This window comes from Acipenser ruthenus, chromosome 28 (genome assembly GCF_902713425.1).
Source record: "Acipenser ruthenus chromosome 28, fAciRut3.2 maternal haplotype, whole genome shotgun sequence".
Classification (NCBI taxonomy): Eukaryota; Metazoa; Chordata; class Actinopteri; order Acipenseriformes; family Acipenseridae; genus Acipenser; species Acipenser ruthenus.
Window position 1 is genome coordinate 21,867,387 of NC_081216.1, and position 9,918 is coordinate 21,877,304.

Consider the following 9,918-nt stretch of genomic DNA (forward strand, 5'->3'; position numbering starts at 1 on the left):
ATACAACGCTGTATCAAAAGTGCACAAGTGCTGTTGAACAGATCTGGCTGAGTCGGCTCTCTGCGTAGCCGAGGTTGAAGCCACTCAGTATTTCGGAGGGAGGCCGGCTGGTCTGTAGTCGTTGGGGTTCTCTCCGTTGCATCCACGGTGATTGGCTGCTTGGTCAGCTGCAGCGTCCTCTTGCCCACTGCCTCGGAAACGCTGCCAGGCTTCATCGCCGTCACTGGAAGAGGAAGTACCAGTTACTATATAGGCTGTGTGCATACAAAATACAAATAAAAGAAATGACCGACTGCCTGCTTCTTAAACAATAAACTGTGCTCTTGGTCTCGCGTCCACCTGGTTCACTGGTTTTTTGTACCTGATCACTTCAGCCGTCCACCTCCCTCCAGGGCCTCTCTGAGCTGCTTTGGAGTTCCTGCGGGTCTGAAAGTACTTGTCTGCACCGACATAATTGACATCTACCATGTGCTAGTAGGCTCGCCCCATGTCATAAGCCCCTGTTGCAAAAAAAAAAAAAAAACACGAGATTAAAATATGTCAATCTCCTAACTGAACAACTTTTGCTTTCCACCACCGCCACCTAACCCATTTCACAGTGAGTGTACTGTGGGCCATCTTTTCAAAGTGTTTACTCCAGTCTAATTAACTCCTATTGTATCCCTAAAGAAGGGCAACACCACAGACACCCTCCCTGTGCCCTGCTTCTTGAACAGTATGTGTTTTCAGTATTGTGCTGGGTTACTCACCTCCCACTGCTTGGTCTGGGTACTTATACCACTGAGCCTGGGCTCCAAGAATAAGGCACAGCACGAGCGCACACAGATACAGCTTCATTCTCCCAGTTGCCGGTGAGACAGAAACAGAGAGAGAGTTTAGAGAAACATTCCTGCAGCTGGCGACCTCAGAGCCTGACACGCCTGTGAGCTGGCTCTCTTTCTCCCTCTCTGTTGACTAACCCTGAAAGAAGCAGACTTCACAGAGTCACTTATAGAGGTGCAAAAACTCTACCTCAATGGTAGAGGGTGAACTTTATTAAAAGGGAAACACAGTCCAAAGCAACAAAAATACAAATCATAAGTCCCAATAGAGTAAGTCCCTCTCGGCTCTTTGGGTGCACTTTTGGGGTGGTGAAAAGGGCAGGTGCTCAGGTGCTGAAGAGTCCAGGTCAGTTGTTCGGGGCGTGTGATGTCCAAGGTGAAAAGTGCTGGCAGTAGTGCGGCAGCTCCTTGGCGTCAGGGATCACTCTGACCCCGGTCCTCACGATAAACAAATCCAAAACACGTAGAACACAAACAAAGAAAACAAACACACAGCGCAGCAACACAGGTTTAGTATTACCTCAAAAGCCCCGCACTTACAGAATGACAGCCCTTTTATACTAGGAGACTCCACCCCATGATCAGTGCGACTCAGCACACCTGCCAGTTGTCTAATGCAGCACAGCTGATCACAGAAATCTTGTCCCCTAATATGGTCATTCCGCCCTGCACCAAGGTGGCCGACTTCCTTTTCCGCCCCTCTCTCCAAGCCGGCCCGTCTCTGAACAGGCGTGCAAGTACCTCTGCTTAGCGCCCTCTTGGGTCGGGAGGGAGATTTGCAGCTCAGATCCTCACGCTCCCTGTCACACATACCCATTCCCTCCCCGGCAGTAATAAATGAGATTTACCCTCTGGACGTTTTTTTCAGCCACAAACCTGATTTACACGAGTAATTCTCCCAAACATGCACGCGCATCGCCATTTCACATGTAAATTGCCCCGCAAGAAAACCCCATGATTGCTATAGCTTTATTGTTGCCTATCCAGCCATGGGGAAAACTGAGCTCCCTACCAAACGCGTTCAGTAATTCATGCTAGACTGTAAAACATTGTCTATCCTAGAGTCAGTCCTGGCATGACATGAAGCTGCTGAAACCAGTGTTGAAACCGATAAGTAGCTTGGCATATAAAACAGCTGGACTGGCCGCTTGCAATATTAAACAAGCCTGGCGTAAAGAATAGAGGCTTTGATGCCAGGCTTGCGTTTCCAGCTTCTACAGGAAATGGTTGGGGTCACCCCAGACCAAACTCGTTTACCAATTTATATATTGTAAGGGACAAAAAAAAATAAAAAAATCTGATCAAGCTGGTAGTAAAACCTGGACTGGGTGAAACTGCTCTGCAGCAATAGGAATCTTATTTCCATCCCTGATTTTACAAAACTAGACCCAAACAACAAAGTGAGATAATCCAGTTTACCATCAGCACTCTCAACATGTTTGTTTTTCATTTTGTAACATTAACATGTTTTTTTTCCTTTAAAAAATAGGAGTTAAATAAAGAAACGCTTTGAGAATATGTTTTGTGTCTCATCCTTGTATGGGTGTCGGCATTCATGGATTTGTCAGTAGTTGATCTATTTAAGTAGTAAAATGTCCTGTGTATTGCTAGTCTGTCTGAAGTACAAACATGTAAAAAACAGAAAATATTTCGAGAGGGCTACACAACGTGGGTGTGTGGGTGCCAGTTTCCATGGAAACCATTCTAAACGAATGTGCTTCTTCATGAAGAACACGAAGACCGTATTCAGTTAGAATAAAACGACCTGATTCAGTGAACCCTGTTAATAAATATAAATACCACAAGTATACTCTGTCTGGCTCTAAAACCAGTACATCAGTACCACCAATATAGGTATTATGGTTAGGTAATTGTGAGTTAAAAATCCGTCCCAGTGAACATGGAGTCATATGGTAACCCTACATATAGGTGAGAGTAATACACAAGGAGACTGGGAATGTGCAAAGTGCTGAAGTTTAATAGGGTACACATTTAACAAGAAGACAATTGAACAAGACACATTCAGTAAAAGGCTTTACACACATCAACAAATACAAAACAAAAAAAAACACAAATTACGTTTTAGGGTCCATATATTCATTTTTCACATCGCAATTATCAATTAGTTCATGTATTTGTTCTTCATCTTTAATTAAGTACCCGGAGTCACAAATATTTTTTGTATGTTAACATTTAATTATTTATTTATTTTTTAAATAGGATTTTGTATACTTTGATATAAATGTGGTGTGGTGCCGGTGAGCTGTGGGGCAGCAGCCTTACTGAATGTGTATGAATGCATTGTCAGAGTTGCTTTGATGTTTGATTGGCATGCCTAGTCCTACTAAATAGAAGTAGCTTTACTATCACACCAGAGAGATGGCAGGTGTTGTTACTGAGCTGCTGTAGGAAGGAAAAAAAGAAAAAGATGAGTCATCTTTAGGAAAGCAATGTGCGCATCAGCTGAAATTTGCAAGCTATCACTTAAATGATTTGAAATGACGCGCAAAGAGAGAAAAATCAAAATGGTCCTGCAGGAGTGCCGGGATGCTCGAGGCACGATTACTTCCTCCTGCGGCGAGCTCTCAGGCCCTTTGCTGCTTCCTTGGCCTCTTGCCCGCTAGGTGGTGCGCTGGAGGTCTTGTTGTCCACGCACTCCGTGTTCTGGCAGCCACACTCCTCCACGTAGATGTAGGAGTAGTCGACGGTGGTGTTGTCAGGGCACGACAGAGTGATCTTCTTCTCGCTGGTCTTCGTCTCCCTGCAGCAGGTGCAGGAGTGCATCATGTAGTGGGTCTCCGGTGAAAACCTGGTGTTTGGACAGAGGAGAGAAACAGGCGTCAGACCCTGATATAAGGGACTGGGTCAGTGGACCCATTGCGACTCACCTTAGAGAGCCGCTGTTTAACTGTGTGTCCGAAACCTTTACCTCAAATTCCACACAGTTTTATATGGGTACAGTGTATTGTGATCTAACTCTAAAAGTGATTGAATTACTAAGCAAGCACGGAAACAAGAAGACAGTGCTGTCAGCCTGCATCAGACTTCTTATTCATCTACCACACGAAGTTGTGTGCAGATCAGTGATGGAATGCATTCATTACAGACCTTTATTGATAATAATAATAATAATAATAATAATAATAATAATAATAATAATAATAATAATAATAATAATAATAATAATCAATGACTTACATGGAATATGTTCCGCATGACCCTCCGCATGATGTCAGCTCCACAGAAGAATTAGACAGGCATCCTTTGCTAACGATGAAGGTTTTGTGTTTCTGAATGTTGCAGTTGGTTTCAGAAGTATTCTTTTTACCTGCACAGGTTAAAAACGATTGGAAATGTTCAAATAACAAAAGGCCGTGGTGTCTAATTGCTTGATTTAAAAGGCTGCTGGGATAAATCTGAGCGCCGTTGAGTTAAGGAGGCAAACAAACAATGTGATTGAGTCTCTTTAGTGTATTGTTGTCTTAAAAAAATAAGTAGTGTCAGTTTTGGTCATTAGTTTTATATTTAAATGGTGGCAGTACTTAGATCTGACACTCTTAAACTGAATAAAGACCCCAGGAACTAACCCAACAGCATTAATGTAATATAATAGGCATGATGCTGTAAAAAGCTGTGAATTTGAGTAATACTTACATTGAGGGCAGCAGCCATCTGGGCCATGTGTCTCAGTGCCCTGAAATATGCATACAGATAAAATAATAATAATTAGAAACACATTAATAAGGCATTTTAGAAAAGAAACTACAGTACATGCAAAAACAGCTACGCCAAAACAAATAAAAAAATAACCAGAAACTGCATTCTATCATTACACCTCTAGATTGTGCTTGTGTCCGTCTTACAGGCCCAGCTTGAAGAAAAGCCAACAATTGCTCTGGGTAAGTTTATTGAATGCGATCCGTTGACAATGTAAATACACAAGCTCCAGACCACAAAGGCTTCTTCTAATTGGAAACTCAAGGCAGAGAAAGTTCCTGTTACAGGTGAGTTTAGCCTTGTAAAATTAAAGCCAAACTGGAGTTTACCTTTAACACTCCTCGCCTGAAGAAGAGACCTTTGTGGACTCCAAAGCGAGTGTATTCAGCTGATCGTATTAAAAGGTATCACAATGTAGACCAGCTTATCCTTTTCAACTGCCGTAAGGTTTTTTGGGTTTTTTTTGGTTGAAAACTTACCGGGATGCAGTCTTCAGGGTTGAATGCAGGACAGAAGATGTTGATCTCAGTTAGTCCTAGCTGGTCTTTATTCTTGTCACACTTGTATTTGGTGCAGTTGTTATCAGGGCTTATCCAGACTTGTCCAGGCTGTGAGGGACGGAAAAGGATATCACAAAGACTGTTAGAACACTGTGGAGCAAGATTCTGAAAGATACTGAAAGAGAGAAAAGAGCCCCGTCCCGGGGAGCCCCCCCATTTCACCACGTCATGATTAATAGGGCTGTTGAAGGACCTGCTCAGATGTTTAATGATTGAGGGCCTGTACTGGACGTGCCGAGGCTGCCCGCTCTGCCATCACTCTCACCTGGATCAAGTGAGCTGTTTGGTCTGGCAGCATGACGACACATTCCTTCTGGACACACTCTCCACAGCACATACCGGGGATTGCCTCATAGCTGAAGCCCTGCGAGCAAACAAACAAGCACACACATTGAGATCACAGTTTTCAATGAGAGAAGGCCATTCAGCCCATCACTGCTCGTCCAGTTCCTTGCAGCTGATAGTTCTCAAAACTTTGGTTCTTAAAGGATCCCGGTGATTCAGTATCAACAGCACGGCTAGGTAACCCTTGGTAACCCATTCCATCCCCTCTGTGTGAAGAACTGTCTCCTACCCGCTCTGCCCTAAGTCTGTCTCCACTTAATTTCCAATGGTCCTGGTTTGTGATAGACAGTAGCTCGTTTCTTGATAGGTCATGTGACTGGTAAATAAACAAACCCATACATATTTATATGCTATAACGTTATTGTTTCTACTTTATTTCTGTACAGAAGCTGCTCAGTGAAAGACAATGCAAAATGCATTCAAAATCAAATGGGCCGGTAGCCACAGGATTGTCAGACTGTGTAATGAAGTGGCACGTACAATCTGGCATTCGGTGTCACAGCGCATTGGCACGCAATCAATGGCTTGCAGTTTGGTGGCTGAGTCCATTTCGTAGCTGCACCAACACGTTTCACACGTGTCCGTAGGAACATTGGATCCAGGCTGTAATACAATAAAATAAAACACAGTGGATCAACACCTATCCTTGTGTACAGTAGTGGGAACAAATAGAGCAATCCTTTATCGAAAGTGTCTTATACAGTAACAGAGTTTTATTGCAATTAGAAACTGTTTCATTCAACTTAGTTAATACAGTGGTCTATACAAAATGCTCTAGGTATAATAATATAGAGTGGTCTATAACAAAGTACTGTAATGTTTGCAATAAAATGAAATAATGGGTCTGTCAATTTCAAGCGCAGCCCTTATAAACATTTCCCATAGTAAAAGCAGAGCAAAGTGTAATAAAACACAGTGAAAGCATGGTAAAACATTGTAAAGAATAGCAAGGTATGGTAAAGCATATTAATAAACACAGAAAACCAGGGTAAACTATGGGAAAAGCATGGGGGAAAACTGCCCACAAAAAGTGAAAAAATCCCATGGTCAATTTTTATAAAGGCCAGTGTACATATGATACAAAGCCTGCCCTCACCTGATATTCCGTGTTGTTGAACACGCAGACATTCTTGGGCACTACAGAGAAACAGACAGCATGTTAAAACAGATGGATTGCTAACTGTAGTATGAATAGTTGGGTGATCCAGTCAAATGAATCTGTTAACAGCTAACCATGGACCATGAACACCCCATACATTCACCCTACAGTGCTTATGGTCTGTATGTCTAGTTTGGTGTTTATTTTAATTCAAGTCACATTTTTAAAATGTTTGTTTGTTTTTTTGATGATGAAAAAGCAGTTTATCCAGGAAACGCAAACCAGCATTACCCGGGGTCTGGGTGGTACAGGTATCTCACACTGCATACCGTATGTATCTGGTTGTATCCATGCCCTGGAGGGATAATAAAATAAAATCTACAGCAATGCTCACCGCATGTATATTCTGGACAGCAGCCATGCTCCGACATACTGATCACTAGCTGGAACCCTGGGTCACAGCTGTGCTGTGTTTTCGGGCAGAGGTCCACATTGCATTCTGTGTAGAGAAAAACAACAAATGCAGCTTGTAAACGTTTATGTATTAAAAGCCTTTCGTTCACAGTGGTCCTCAACAGCTTTTGGGCCACGGGCACGTACAGCATGCATATTGCTGGTAAGACTGAGGACGTGATCATTTTTCTCTCAACATTTATTTAAATAAAAATGTAAAAATGCACAAAAGTTGAGACTGAGAGCACAGTGTGGTAGAATCGAGTTTCTCAGCTGCTGCGTCAGTTTTGCAATGGTAAAGATTATGGACTAGAGATTCTCAAAGATATTTATTCCAAATCGTCATTAGAGCTGTTTTTTTCTGAACTGAATAAAACATCTAAACTGAAAAATAAACAACTTAATACTTCATTGGAACCCCTGAATTAAAAGTCTAATCACTGCTTTAGTTGAACTCTCTAAAGGAATACTGACTGCAGATGGTCTTGTTGCAGCACGGGCCGACTGGCTCGGTCACTCGCTCCTGTCCCTCCATGGAGCAAGTCACAGGCGACTCTTCTGTGCACACGTGGGGCTTGCACTGGACACTCATCGAGTCTCTGTCACAGACACAGTCCTGGCAGTTACTGTGCCACGTCTCACCAGGCTGAGAACAAAGAGAGGAGCGATGCCTGGTGTGAAGGGATCATTCTATTGTATTTCATTGGAATACTTCAAATCATACAATGTGTGCAATAATAATGAAATTGTTAGATAGATGAAAGATTTGAGTATATAGACCGTGCACACACATACTGTAGCTAATTTATACTGCAGAAACTATTATTAGAAACACTGTATAAAGCTACTCATGTAGACAGTGTGCTCTCTACATGACACATGACAAGAGAAAAAACATCTAGGGTTTCAAACAGACAGGTGAATAGGATTCATGAGGTTATGTTATTATTTACTATGTATTTCAGTACCTGTTTGGGCATGCCATCAGCACCAGTGCAAGCTGCAGGAGTAAAAAAAGCAAAAAAAATACAATGTCAGTCATTAATGTCAGTTTAACTATTCTACTCAAAATTAGATGCAATTGTTTTTCTGGCAGCTTTGCTAGTGCAAGTGCATGCATTATGGGATGTGATGTGATGGCCACTTCACCAAACCTCCCTGGACCTCCTTGATGTCAAATGTTATCTAAAAGTTATGTAACCTGAAAAAAGAAATAAATAACTAAATTGGGGTTGCGTTTGTATTGGATACTAATACACTGTGAAGCCGTTGCTCACCACAGGAGGAGACACAGACATCGGTGAAGGAGTTGAACAGGGTGGTCCCATTTGGACAGAAGCAGCCTTCAGTGAACCAGCTTCTGATGGGTTTATTTTGGTCAATGTGTTTTTCATCGTCACTGTTCAAAAGAAAAGACTGCATTAGGAGGTATCGAAAACCTTTAAAGACGTAGGACTGAAGAGTACGGGTAATTTACAACCAGGTGGTGAAAGCTGCATTCGTGGTTTTAGAGCTTTTAACCTCGTCTCATCTCCCCGGCAAGCGGACAGCAGAATTTGTAAAGGCAGTGCAGCACACAACATGTGCTTACCCTGTAATCTAAAGTGCTACCTTATTATCAATGTCTTTTTTTTAATATGACTCCTATGCAGACTTTAAACAACAGCCTGGCATTGCCATTACGTTTCTGTGTTTCCCAGAGTCCTCTCTACTCACTTGGAGTTGCAAGTAGGCTGCACATTTGGTCCGCATGCACGGTACTCCTTTGTTGGTGGGCAGGAGTAATCTGCAGGAAAGCAAACAGCAGCACATAGGTCAACATAGACATCCATACAGAACATCTGGTTAAAAAAAAACCTTTTAAAAGGTGCGTGCTAAATATTACAGTGCTGGTACTTTCACTGTTCTCCAAATTCCCCTGAATGATAGAACAACCATGCTTTTCTAGTACTTTTATATAGAGCCCAGTAAGTTTTGTGCTGGTTTTGATTTAAAAACAGTGGATGCTTATGATCTTGTTTTCTATCGGTTGGCATATGTGTCTATGTGGTTTGGTATTTCACTTACCGCATTTCCCATCAGTAGAGTTCCTCCAGTCCACGCAGACTCCTGCAGTCTTGCACATGGAGGCGTACACTTCCAAACTGGAGCAGCCAATCCTGTTGCCCGGCATGTGGCAAACATCATAATAACAGGCCTCGTAGAATGGCAGGGCTTCGATTATTGTATTGCATACTTCAAAGACACTGTAATCAGAAGAGATTTATAAGTGTCCGCTGAGTAAAACACTGTGATCACAGTATATTACTCTACACACTTTATTTCCAATGAACCGGAACTTATTGCAACCTACTGTACTGACTGTTCGATGATTTTCCTGATTAACACTAAATTCAGTTTCCTGTGCATGTAATGGCAAAGCGTCAGCCTGACCTTCTTCGGTCAGTAGCTACTCCAATCACTTTCATCACAATGACATCACTTTCATCACAATGACATCACTTTCACCACAATGGCATTTTCTGAACTCGCTTTTTTCTTTCTTCTCTCCCCCAAGCAGTTAGAACAAAAAATGAAGCCTTACTTGCTGTAGATAATCTCGCAAATAGATGCTTTGCACGCAGTTGTCGGAGGTTGAGTGGGTAGTGTAGTGGACGGTGGCTCGGATGAGGTAGGGTATGGAGGCGTGGATGGTGTCTTGCCCGGTGTCGTGGATGGTGTCTTGCCCGGTGGCGTGGATGGTGTCTTGCCCGGTGTCGTGGATGGTGTCTTGCCCGGTGGCACGGATGGTGTCTTGCTTGGTGTCGCGGATGGTGTCTTGCCCGGTGTCGCGGATGGTGTCTTGCCCGGTGTCGCGGATGGTGTCTTGCCTGGTGTCGCGGATGGTGTCTTGCCCGGTGTCGCGGATGGTGTCTTGCCCGGT

The 9,918-nt window shown here is 43.0% G+C and overlaps 2 protein-coding genes and 1 pseudogene across 2 annotated transcripts; all 3 read right to left on the minus strand.

Moving 5' to 3' along the window:
* Positions 1-64: 64 nt before the first annotated feature.
* LOC131701963 (serum amyloid A protein-like) lies at positions 65-1,343 on the minus strand (annotated as a pseudogene).
* Positions 1,344-2,779: 1,436 nt separating this feature from the next.
* On the minus strand, positions 2,780-4,493 carry LOC131701933 (intestinal mucin-like protein). Its single transcript, XM_059002782.1, has 3 exons — positions 4,472-4,493; positions 4,020-4,149; positions 2,780-3,630 (listed from the first exon to the last, which is right to left on the minus strand). Exons 1-3 carry the CDS (start codon positions 4,491-4,493, stop codon positions 3,384-3,386), a joined length of 399 nt encoding a protein of 132 aa, XP_058858765.1. The 3' UTR covers positions 2,780-3,383.
* Positions 4,494-4,821: 328 nt separating this feature from the next.
* LOC131701934 (intestinal mucin-like protein) lies at positions 4,822-9,662 on the minus strand. Its single transcript, XM_059002783.1, has 11 exons — positions 9,580-9,662; positions 9,063-9,241; positions 8,712-8,781; positions 8,273-8,394; positions 7,964-7,995; positions 7,470-7,641; positions 6,937-7,041; positions 6,540-6,580; positions 5,924-6,046; positions 5,364-5,462; positions 4,822-5,146 (listed from the first exon to the last, which is right to left on the minus strand). Exons 2-11 carry the CDS (start codon positions 9,166-9,168, stop codon positions 4,946-4,948), a joined length of 1,071 nt encoding a protein of 356 aa, XP_058858766.1. The 5' UTR covers positions 9,169-9,241; positions 9,580-9,662; the 3' UTR covers positions 4,822-4,945.
* Between the last annotated feature and the right edge of the window lie 256 nt (positions 9,663-9,918).

What these genes read in the sequence shown, in the direction of transcription:
- LOC131701933 (XM_059002782.1), bottom strand. Translation starts at nt 4,493, where the DNA reads ATGGCTGCTGCCCTCAATGTAA. An exon ending in GGCTGCTGCCCTCAATGTAA is followed by an intron (nt 4,150 to 4,471) that starts GTATTACTCAAA and finishes TAACCTGTGCAG; the next exon opens with GTAAAAAGAATACTTCTGAA. An exon ending in TCATGCGGAACATATTCCAT is followed by an intron (nt 3,631 to 4,019) that starts GTAAGTCATTGA and finishes TCCAAACACCAG; the next exon opens with GTTTTCACCGGAGACCCACT.
- LOC131701934 (XM_059002783.1), bottom strand. Translation starts at nt 9,168, where the DNA reads ATGCCGGGCAACAGGATTGGCTGCTCCAGTTTGGAAGTGTACGCCTCC. An exon ending in CTCTACTGATGGGAAATGCG is followed by an intron (nt 8,782 to 9,062) that starts GTAAGTGAAATA and finishes GCTTTCCTGCAG; the next exon opens with ATTACTCCTGCCCACCAACA. An exon ending in GTGACACCGAATGCCAGATT is followed by an intron (nt 5,463 to 5,923) that starts GTACGTGCCACT and finishes GTTTGCTCGCAG; the next exon opens with GGCTTCAGCTATGAGGCAAT.